At 39.4% G+C, this 10,553-nt stretch overlaps 3 protein-coding genes across 3 annotated transcripts; 1 reads left to right on the top strand and 2 right to left on the bottom strand.

Moving 5' to 3' along the window:
• The first annotated feature begins 135 nt into the window (after nucleotides 1–135).
• On the top strand, nucleotides 136–1,143 carry LOC6628480 (SOSS complex subunit B homolog). The gene is made up of 2 exons (XM_002052525.4): nucleotides 136–354; nucleotides 449–1,143. The coding sequence occupies exons 1-2, from the start codon at nucleotides 274–276 to the stop codon at nucleotides 920–922; spliced, it is 555 nt and encodes a 184-aa protein (XP_002052561.1). The 5' UTR covers nucleotides 136–273; the 3' UTR covers nucleotides 923–1,143.
• On the bottom strand, nucleotides 1,079–4,593 carry LOC6628697 (uncharacterized). The gene is made up of 4 exons (XM_002052526.4): nucleotides 4,423–4,593; nucleotides 4,039–4,363; nucleotides 3,785–3,971; nucleotides 1,079–1,486 (listed from the first exon to the last, which is right to left on the bottom strand). Exons 1-4 carry the CDS (start codon nucleotides 4,485–4,487, stop codon nucleotides 1,233–1,235), a joined length of 831 nt encoding a protein of 276 aa, XP_002052562.1. The 5' UTR covers nucleotides 4,488–4,593; the 3' UTR covers nucleotides 1,079–1,232.
• A 1,349-nt stretch (nucleotides 4,594–5,942) lies between these two features.
• Nucleotides 5,943–7,621, bottom strand: LOC6628698 (trehalose-phosphate phosphatase). The gene is made up of 3 exons (XM_002052527.4): nucleotides 7,200–7,621; nucleotides 6,305–6,926; nucleotides 5,943–6,234 (listed from the first exon to the last, which is right to left on the bottom strand). Exons 1-3 carry the CDS (start codon nucleotides 7,262–7,264, stop codon nucleotides 6,100–6,102), a joined length of 822 nt encoding a protein of 273 aa, XP_002052563.1. The 5' UTR covers nucleotides 7,265–7,621; the 3' UTR covers nucleotides 5,943–6,099.
• Nucleotides 7,622–10,553: the final 2,932 nt, after the last annotated feature.

The raw sequence follows: 10,553 nt of genomic DNA, 5'->3' as shown, positions 1-10,553 counted from the left end.
CAGACAATGAAATATATCTTAAGCTGTAGTTATGTAGAAATTGTGACGCAATGCTCATTTTGTGTCAGCTGTGCGCGACTACAACAACAATCGTTACAAGTAACAGTTATCTCAGTATTGCCCATCTCTAATTGCTGCACAGCTGTTTTGCTGCGCTTGTTGTCTGCGGCATTTGTGCACTCAAATTTGGCGTCCTTTTGAAACGCATAAATAAAATAAACAAATTATCTTAAAGCATTTTAAGCATTAAACTATACACATTTGGCAACTACCATGTACAACGCAGAATGCATAGCTATAAAGGATATCAAGCCCGGACTGAAGAACATTAATGTCATTTTCATAGTACTTGAGGTCTGCAAATGTTATCGATAATCAAATAACTGCAAGGGCAAGAAGTTGTGTTTTATGTTTATGTTTATAAATATGTATATGCTTTTCTTACCAGGTGGGCGTGGCGACGGTGACCAAAGAGAACCGCGAGGTGCGCAACTTTAAAGTGGGCGATCCCACAGCCAGTATTAATGTGTCCATTTGGGATGAGCCGGGCAAGCTGATAGCTCCGGGCGATATCATAAGACTGACCAAGGGCTATGCGTCCATTTGGCGCCATTGTCTCACGCTGTATTCCGGCAAGAATGGCGAGGTCTTCAAGATCGGCGAATTCTGCATGATATTCAACGAGGCGCTCAACATGAGCGAGCCCAAACGTGGCGATCCGCAGTCACCTGCGCCACAAGCTGGCATGGTTGCTGTGCCGACGCCCGTCGTGACTCCCGTGGGCGTGGTAGCCGGTGCCGTGCAGCCACCAGTGATCACAACGCCCGCAGTGGTGGTGCCGCCCACAATCGTCAAGCAAGCGGCACGCGGCGGTCGTGCCGGCACAGCACGGGCTGGCACACTCAAAGCGGAGCGCAGATGAAGCGACGACAGCCACAGGTGGGACAGGTGGTCAGCAGCCGCATTGGACGGCTAATAGCTTGAAAGCAAAATAGTTATTAAAGTATGTAAAAGTTTTATTGCGAATCGTGGACAGACAACATTTTATGAAACAATATTTTTTTTTTGCGACGAGCGATTGTATCTGTAAAAATTACATACGTACAAAATAATGTTAAATAAATATTGTATTTTTTTTTTTTTGTAAGACAAGAACTAATAATGTTTGTGTGTGTGTGCGTGTGCGTGTGTGTGAGTGTGGAATTAGCTTAAGCTACAGCTAGCCGCAACGCTTAGACCTTCTTCTTCTTCTCGTAGAAGGCCTGAACGGCTTTCAGCAGCCAGCCAACCTCCTCGACGGTCTTGATCTGATAGTTGGCATAGGTCTTCAGCGTTGGCAGCTCCGAGACACGGAACGTCTTGCCAATGCCATGCAGCACCTTAATGGCATCCTCGTCGGTGGTATCATCGCCCACATAAATGATTTTCAAATTCTTGGCCCAGTCGGCATCGAAGTGCTTCTCCAGAATCATCTTGGCGCCCTCTCCTGCAAATAATAGTGGTTTTATTATATGGTCATTGGCTTAACATTTGTGGTTAACATTTTGAAATACTCTTTGCAGCTGTTAGTGAGTGTTACAGCATTTGCATAACATTAACATTTAATGTTAAGCATAATCTTTTCTTTAAACATCTCTGTGTAAGTAATGTTAGAGTTGCAGCTAAAGTTTCGGTTACTGTTAAAGCGATTTTAACATGAGGTAATATTCTTTTTAAATATTTTTATTAAAATTTTCCGTTTCTGGAGAATCTAATCTCTTGATAATTTATGCAAATCAAAAGTGCTGCAAACAACAAGTTTCTTCTTTTTTTTTTTAATATTTTGAATAGTTCACTTGCTATATATAAATCCATAACCGCCTGCAGCGCAAACGAGCCAGAGATTTATCTATGTGTATATATATATATCTATATGTTCAGTATCTACTAGGCGTTATTTTTAGGCGTCTGCGTGGGCGTGGAGTGAACAAATTGTAAAAGTAAATGTATGCAAACCACATTTAAAAAGCATTCAACTACACGCGCACATATCTATATATATCTATATATATATATATATATATATATATTTAAACTGTATGATCTGTAGAGCTGCCTTTTGATTATTTGAATTATGCTAGCTTCTGGTTGTTTGGTTCGTTATTTGTTTTTGTTGTTTTGCAACCTATTAACGCAACATTTTTTGTTTAATTGATGACGCATTAGCATTCGTGTGGTGCCTGCGTCCCGTCCCCAGCCAAATATTGCATTTTTGCCTTTTTTTCAGACGGCACCAACAATTCGAATCTTTTGTTGCCATTTCATAGTATGCGCTTGGCAGGCTTTCATTTTTCACGCTAGAAAAAGAAAATAAATAACTGAGCATCGCTTTGCTCTGTCTATAAACATTTTCTTGCTGATTTGTAGTTTTTTTCATTTTTCTACTCTTTTGCAATATTTGTTGTCCACTCGAAATTTATTGCTCCCGAAGGCGGGCACAATCATAATTAATTTTTATTTGTCATATTTATATATATAGATATATATTTGTTTGTCTTTTGAATTATGCACATTTGTCGCGGCTCATTGGAAATGTCTTATTTGCTTTCAGCTAGACCAGATTGCTCTATTATTTATATATTTATTATTATTATTATTATTATTATTTTTTTCTGAAATCTACTTTGTGTCAATTGCAGTGGGAATTGTTTTTGTGATCTATGAGGGTATAAAAACAGAAATTCCAGATCTAGAAACATTTTCACATATAAAAGTAACTAGAAATAGTTCAAATATAATGTTTGTCTATTCACTATAAGTCGTAAGTCTTAAGTTTGAAATAAATGGAAATAAAAAATAAAAAAAAAAACTCAATACATGCGAATTTTTATAACTTAAGCAAGACAACTGAAACCGATCTATTCGAAATGCCCACGCTATATTCAGCTTATGTTTTTCGATCGAAATATACATGCATATATATATATATATATATATATATTCATGCAGCTAACATATCTCAAGCAACGCATCATTTGCTAAAAATGTTTCAAATTAGTTGCGCTTAGCTTAAGCTCTAAAAAAGAAAATAAAGAAATACAAAAAAAAAAAAAAAAAAAAAAATAGTGATAATTACAAGCGTATGTAGACCACAAAAATAGTTTTTTTTTTTTCGTTTTTGGATCTTTAAAATAGAACAAAACATCATCTCCAAGGGGAAAATGAAAGCAAACAATTTTCGTTTCATAAAATACTTGAAATGAAAGCGAAAATTTCTATGAAAAATTGCACGAAATTTGTTAATTTATCATTATTCAAGTAAATGTTTATATATAAAATCAGGCATACATCTATATATCTAGATATAGATATATATATATGTATATATAATCGTGGCGCGCTTTTGACATCAGTTTTCGCTCTGGCTGTTTGTCAAGAGGCGCGAGAGAAAAACAATTTTGAAACATTTTTATGCGCTGACTGCTGCGTCGACTGTCGACATAAATTTTGTGATATATATTTGAATTTATACTTTTGGGTTTTGTGTGTTCAAATATTCTAGAATATCTGAGCAAAACAGCCGCCCACACGCCTGGGTGGATGAATAAATGTTGTGTCCGTGCTTTATAGAAAATAAAGCAATAATTAAATCATCGAAGCGTCGCGTTCAAAATCGAATTGTTTCGAACAGGTGCCGCAGACGCAGACGACAGCAGATGGGCGGCAACAGTTGGCCAAGATTATTATTATTATATATATATATATATGTATATATTATAGGATATTGTTAGTGGTTTGGACTAACCTTTGTCCCAGTTGACGCGCGGCTTGCCCTCCAGAGCGTAGGGCGTCTCGATCAGCTGGAAGCCATGGGACTGGATCAGACCCTTGGCCTCGGCAATCAGCTTGGCCTTCAGCTTGTCGGTGACACCCTTGTAGTGATAGGTCACCGAGATCTTCTTGTCCTCCACCCAGGCGCCGGAGCAAACGACCTGACGTACACAAATTTCAAACAAATTTTTGTTGTTCTCAAGCACTTTGGAATTTCGATTCGATTACCTTTTCCCTCAGTTCGGCGACCAGCTTGTTGTGCTTCTCCAGCAGCTCTTCGGGCATTTCGATTTTGAACTTCTTGCCGGAAGGATATTCAACCTCCAGACCGTGATTGCCCGCATAGGTAACATTGGGGAATTTCAGATGGTTCTTGATTTCGCTCAGCTCACGGCCGGAGAACACAACCATGAAGATCTTTTCGTTGGCGGCCAATTTCTTGATATTGATCTCAGTATCCTTGGGCATGACGGACAGCTCCTCGGTAAGCGGCGCCAGTGTGCCATCATAATCCAGCAACAGAACAACCTGATCCTTATCGGGCGTAATGAAACTGATCGCACAGCGTTAGCCATTTGGTGGACTCGGTCGCATTGTACACGGTGCACTTACCCCTCCAGAGCCTTCACATAATCCTCCTCCTTTTTCAAGAGTGGTGCCTTCTTTTGCTCAGCCATTTTGCCTCTAGACTAGCAGACTAGTACTCTGTATATAATATGATAAATCGTGCTGTATCTACCGGAAACTGTGCGACGTGCTGGACGTACCTCGACCGACTTAATACTAATGCCCAAGGCGCAGCAACGCTAGCCCCATGCTGCACAGCTATACTATACCATTCTCTATATGTACGAGAACAGGCCGAAATGTGCTCTCATCAATTCTCACGACAACTCTCCCCTGCTGATCGTGGCAACCCTGGTCGCCGTCGCCCGAGACTTGGCTAAGTAATGGTTGGCGCGTTATTTATGAGGCATATGCGCATAAAAAAAGCACACACCACGTCTATGTGTGTGTGTGTGTGTGTGTGCTCTATATACTTATATATATATGGTAAGATCGTGTTCTATATAGTACATATACAGATATATATATAGGTGGGTGCTCAGCGAGTGGTTGCTGACCGTTGACGATGTCTTTAAGCACCTTCCACTGAGGTCGTTGCTGTTCTTTGGATTCGCCTCAGTTGACACAGTTTTCAGCGGGCGTTTTTCTTTTGACTTTCCTTGACAGCTGGCTGCCAAAAGATTCATTCATTGATCGAATGCTAGGAATGCCAGTTGGTATTCCACAACTGTTGATGATCATCAGCTGATCGAGCTTTTTGTGTTGTAAGATCGATTGTGCATTTTGGCATTTTGTAAAAAAAACAATACAGATTGTTATTTACGTTCAGGAATCGGATATGGCCCACTTCTTAATTGCCTAAACATACATTAATTCTTATTCATATGCAAATATTTAGTTAGCCATAAATTTACACATATAAGCACAATTACTGTAACTTATTGCTACATACAAGTAGAAGGTAGACGAGAGTGAGAGAGAGGGAGAGAGGGAGAGAAAGATACAGATTTAGATAGAGCGATAGAGGGGGGCAGAAAGAGAGAGAGAGAGAGAGAGTGAGAGTAAAGGAAGAAGACAAATATCATAATCAAGGCAACTTAAATGAGGGAGAGAGAGAGAGAGAGTGAGAGAGAGAGAGAGAGTTATAGAGATACAAGGAGAAATTAAGTAAATTTTAATGAGACTGTGCAGGAATTACATTTTTTATACGCAACACAACTTGTTTATATGCCACTTTTAGTCAGCGCATGAATACTTGTAAAATTGAATGCTTACTAGAATTAATGAGAATCTCAGAGAAGGGCTCTACTGCATTTAGTTGCCAAAGTCATGAATATGGGTTACTCATATTTAACTTCTCAATATATATATTTTTTTGATTTTCAATTTTTTTTCAATTTTCTCAAATTTTGCTAGTTTTTCCAATAGCTTGAAGAGAAAGAGAGAGAGAGAGAGAGAGAGAGAGAGAGAGAGAAAAAAAGAGACACATACAGTTTTTCCTTATAATAAAATATTATTAAATCTACCATATATTTTTAGTTTCGATATCAAAGTGAAGGCATTCATAAGAATTTACAATGATGTAGTCTGTTATTTTTTTTATGAAAACTTACAAAAACAAAGAAGAAAATGCTAACATAACCAATTTTAGATTTAAGCTAACTGATCAATTTCAACAAATTTTAATAATTTAATAAATTTTAAATTAAATATCTAGAAATTCTAAGAGAGATAAACAGAGGCTATCCATTTAAACAGATCCGTCATCAGATCCTGTTTGGGCAAACGGAAATCCGCAAAGGTTTGCGTCTGTGCATCGGCTGCAATGCGGAATGAGAGTCCCAAGCCCTGGAGTACCTAAACAATTGAGTATACAGGGTAATTAATATAAATTCCTTAAGGTTGTTCGACAGTTTTACGGACTCACCCGCATGGCATCCTCATCGGTGGTATCATCGCCCGCAAACACCACAAGCACCTCCTTTGCCCAGGCATTGCCAAATTTACCATTCAGAATGTAGAGCGCTGCCTCGCCCTTGTTCCAATTAACTGGCGGCTTCGCCTCGATGGCCTCGTGCGCCAGATTGGCACGGAAACCGTGACGTTCACAGATCTCGATAGCCAGCTGCTTTTGGTCATCCTTCAGCTCGACGGGCGTGTCGCGATAGTGATAGGTGAGCGAGACGCGTTTATCCTCCACCCAGGCGCCATTCTTTTCCAAACGCTGCCTTAGTTCCTCCACCATGGCCGTGTAATTCCTCTTGACGTCAGCGGGCAGTTCATAATCGTGACGCGAACCATCCGGATACTCAATTTCGAGTCCATGATTGCCCGCATAGGTGACACCCTCGATGTTCACGTGCGCTTGAACATCCTTTAACCCACGGCCCGAAATCACAGACAGAAAGATTTGCGGATGCTTGGCCAACTTGTGCAGCAAGTTCTCCAGTTCATCATCCATTTTCGTTTGGCTGGGATTGTCCGCAATGGGCGCCAAGGTGCCATCATAGTCCAGCAGTATGGCCAGCTTGGAGTGTGAGCCCAGGTAACTGGACAGAACATAAATAATATGAGCTTTACTACGAAACCTTTGCGAAATCTTGGCTGCTTGACAAGCATAAAATAAACTTGTCACAAATAAACTTATTTGTTTCGAGTGCAAATTGTATTCTGTGTAATATTGCAGTTGCTTTTCTGGCAGTGTATAGTTTTGCTAAGTAGCTTGTCTAACTAATTCGCCTTATCATCAAAGCTCATTACATGACTTCCTCTCGCCAGCAAGGTCATATCGATAAGACTGATGCTGATGCCAACTCACTTACCCGGGCAGATTCTGTTCAAACTCCTCCAAGCGGCTGATAACTGGTGCAATTTGTCTCTCCGGCATTTTGTCAGCTGTTGCGGCGTTCCACACGAGACTCGAAATGAGTTGCAGATATAAGAGCGGCACTTGCACTGAAAGCGATAATTCTCAGAGAATAGATATTTTTGTGGGCTTAGCTAATGCTAATGTTGTCTCTGCGACGGCTCAGGGTGCACTGTGTGTAGCTGGGATAGCGCAGTTTGGTTTTTAAATCGGCGGATTCGATGATAGTTCGTCTGGGTTGATAACGAATATCTCGCGCTCAGCTCAAACAAGTTTTTCGATTTTCGCACTCGCTCTCTTGATAACATATGGCTTTCCGACTGTCTCTAATCAAGCCCTGAACTTACACTATTTGAGAATCTTCACACAGTGCGCTTCTGTTGCCGCCGACTTGAGTTTTTATAATAATTCGTTGTCGCCATTTCCTCAAAAGCAGTTTCGCGCATTGTCTTCTTTTGTTTTTGGGAAAACAAAGGCAACGTTTCCCCGTACCCTGGCCTGGCTCTCAGTTCCCCCGCCGCACGCAATGCATCATGCGTCGCCTGCGTGGCAGTTGCATGCTGCCCACCCGAAGGGGCATTGCGCCCGCGCCCCAAGTTCGTTTCGACAGAGCCACTTAATTCATTTCGTATTTAAGCATAAATTTTCCCATTTTATAACGCTCATCATTTTTCCATTCGTCTTATAAATTTTCCTCCCAACCCAGCAGGGGTTCCCCATGTGCCTGTCTGTTCAATTGTTTTCGGCACACAAGCAGGACGCATGCACTAACTGGTTTTGGCAGGTGTTATCTAAAAATAATCATAGCACTCAACACATTTCCAAGAAAAGTTTCCATAAGAGATAGCGCTAGAAAAATGTACAAAATTTTGTTTCGCCGAAAACTTCTTCAATAACTCACAAGGAATTAATATATAATATCTTAAGAGCTTTAGGTATTATCGTTTTCTAAAGCATTATAAATTTAATTAATTACTAGTCTATTTACAAGTTACGATTGATTATTAGCTCAAAGTGCTAATAATGACGACATGATTTCATGAGGTATTCTAAATTTAGCACCTGTCTAAAATTAGAAAAACTTATATGTGGGAGATTCCCTATAAAACATAAGCTGCTGGCTTATTGACGTCATGCACTAATCAGATATAAATTGATAAAAAAGCAGCCCAGTTAGACTGAAACTCCATGCCAGCTGTGGAGTGGGATCACGCTGTCTGGTTGGGCTGCACGAGTGCCAAATCTGCCTGGAGCATGCCAGAAGCGCATGCTCATGCTCACACAATCCCCTAGACCGGGCCGAACTGTTTGCTCACGATATTTGGCTGCAAAGGCGATAAATACGCGCATTTATTGCAGAGCCAGAAGGCGCCTAATCTAAAACAAACAAGTCGCTTTTCACATAAATATAGATAGGTATATCGGCAGCCGGTAGGAGGAGGGGCGGGGGGCCGTCGGCTTGCCCAGTTAGTCATAGCTCCTCCGAGTGCTCCTTCGGGCAGACAGCTCACTCTGAGTGCTAATATGAGTTAATTAAAACACGTAGTCAACAAGTGTCTCTGGCCTCAGTCGCATTTCGAATATTATCACAATCAAATATTGTTGACATCAATTTTTCCATTGATCATTATAAGAAAATTTGCCACTATTAATCTTAAGCTATTCGAATGTTATTCACTCACTTGTGATTGCTTTGATTAGTTGTCGCTATTTTTGGCTTCAAATATTCAAATGTTCAACTTTGTAAGCTGACAAGGTAATTGCCATTTGCTCAAGTCAATTGGTAAATAAATTTTCTAAACGATCTCATATGTTTTTGTTTTGTTCCGACAGCTTTCGCACAGCTTTTTTTTGCAAGACTACTAACCCTGCCGTTGATCATGGCGAGATTATGTCGTCCGAGCGGGCACCATAAATAGAAAAATCCATAAACCTAAGAGAGAGTGCGCAGGTGCCTAAATGGCTAAGTCAAAGTGCGCACAGTGGGGCAAAAAAAAGCAAATCCGCAAAAATCTGTGAAATTTATTAAGTTTCAACTTTTCCCTTTCTAGCTATATGAAATGTTAAAATATTGTTTACACGCAAGAATATGGAACCATTCACAATATCCAAGTTTCGTTTAGATATTTTGAAAACAAAATGTTGTCCAAGCAGCAATAAAATTTCGACCCATTACGTCTTAGGCAACTATTTGTACTAGTTCGGTCGGGCAGCTTCCGGCGACATTGCTTTATCGACTCGACTATTTAATTGATCAACAATATGAATATTTATACACACTAAATGCATGTCTACAGCAAAATCTCACATTGATTGGTCCAAAGTCAGAACTGACTTTCAGCTTACATTATTTTTGGCTAGCGTTTAGGTAAACAAGTTGTTTACTTGTTTTAAGTGAATCATTCTCTCAATATAATAATGCTCGTTTTACTTTCTGACATGCATTAGGCCCACCCCCGCCCTAACCCTAGATAATTTGCCTATCTTTGTAAATTTTTGTTAGACTTAACCGTGGAATAAATAGTATTTAAAATATGTATCTAAGCATAATTAAAGTTGTTTCCATAATAATAGTAACAGTAAAAAATAAAATAAAATTTCCCCAATGTTATAAATAAAAGACTTTAATTCATCTTTATAGGCAAAATGCGTGTAGCATGTTTTCCGGTGTAAAATAGTTCTATAAATTCCCTGCGCTGTTTTGCGTTCATTTTATTTTTTAAGCGATCCCAAAAATATGCTTTCATTTTTAGCTGAATTAATTCAGAATTTACTGAATTGTGTTGTTCGACTTAAGTTGTATTGTAATTGAACACATATGCTTAATTAAAGCTCTTCCCTTAATAACAATAAAAGATACAAATTTAAAAAATAAATAATCAACTGAAATGAATGCCTCTGTTTCAACTATTACTATAAATATAATTAATTAATTATAAATATATTTTAAGTTGTAGTCAATCAAACGTTGGATTTTGTGCATTTTTCCATATTTCTTGCGTATAGACAATATTTTAACATTTCATATAGCTCGATTTGCTTTCTTTTGCCCCACTGTGCGCACTTTGACTTAGCCATTTAGGCACCTGCGCACTCTCTCTTAGGTTTATGGATTTTTCTATTTATGGTGCCCGCTCGGACGACGACGTAACTCCGTTAATCATGGCGATATTATGTCGTTTTCAAACGACATAACTCCAGCGGATTATGATCGGAGTTATGTCATGGCGATATTATGTCGTTTTGAAAGGACATAACTCCAGCGGATTATGATCGGAGTTATGTCATAATCCGCTGGAGTTATGTCGTT

Source organism: Drosophila virilis, chromosome 4 (genome assembly GCF_030788295.1).
Source record: "Drosophila virilis strain 15010-1051.87 chromosome 4, Dvir_AGI_RSII-ME, whole genome shotgun sequence".
In the NCBI taxonomy this organism is placed as follows: Eukaryota; Metazoa; Arthropoda; class Insecta; order Diptera; family Drosophilidae; genus Drosophila; species Drosophila virilis.
Note: the sequence above shows the minus strand (reverse complement) of the source record. Positions and strands in the feature narration are given on the sequence as shown.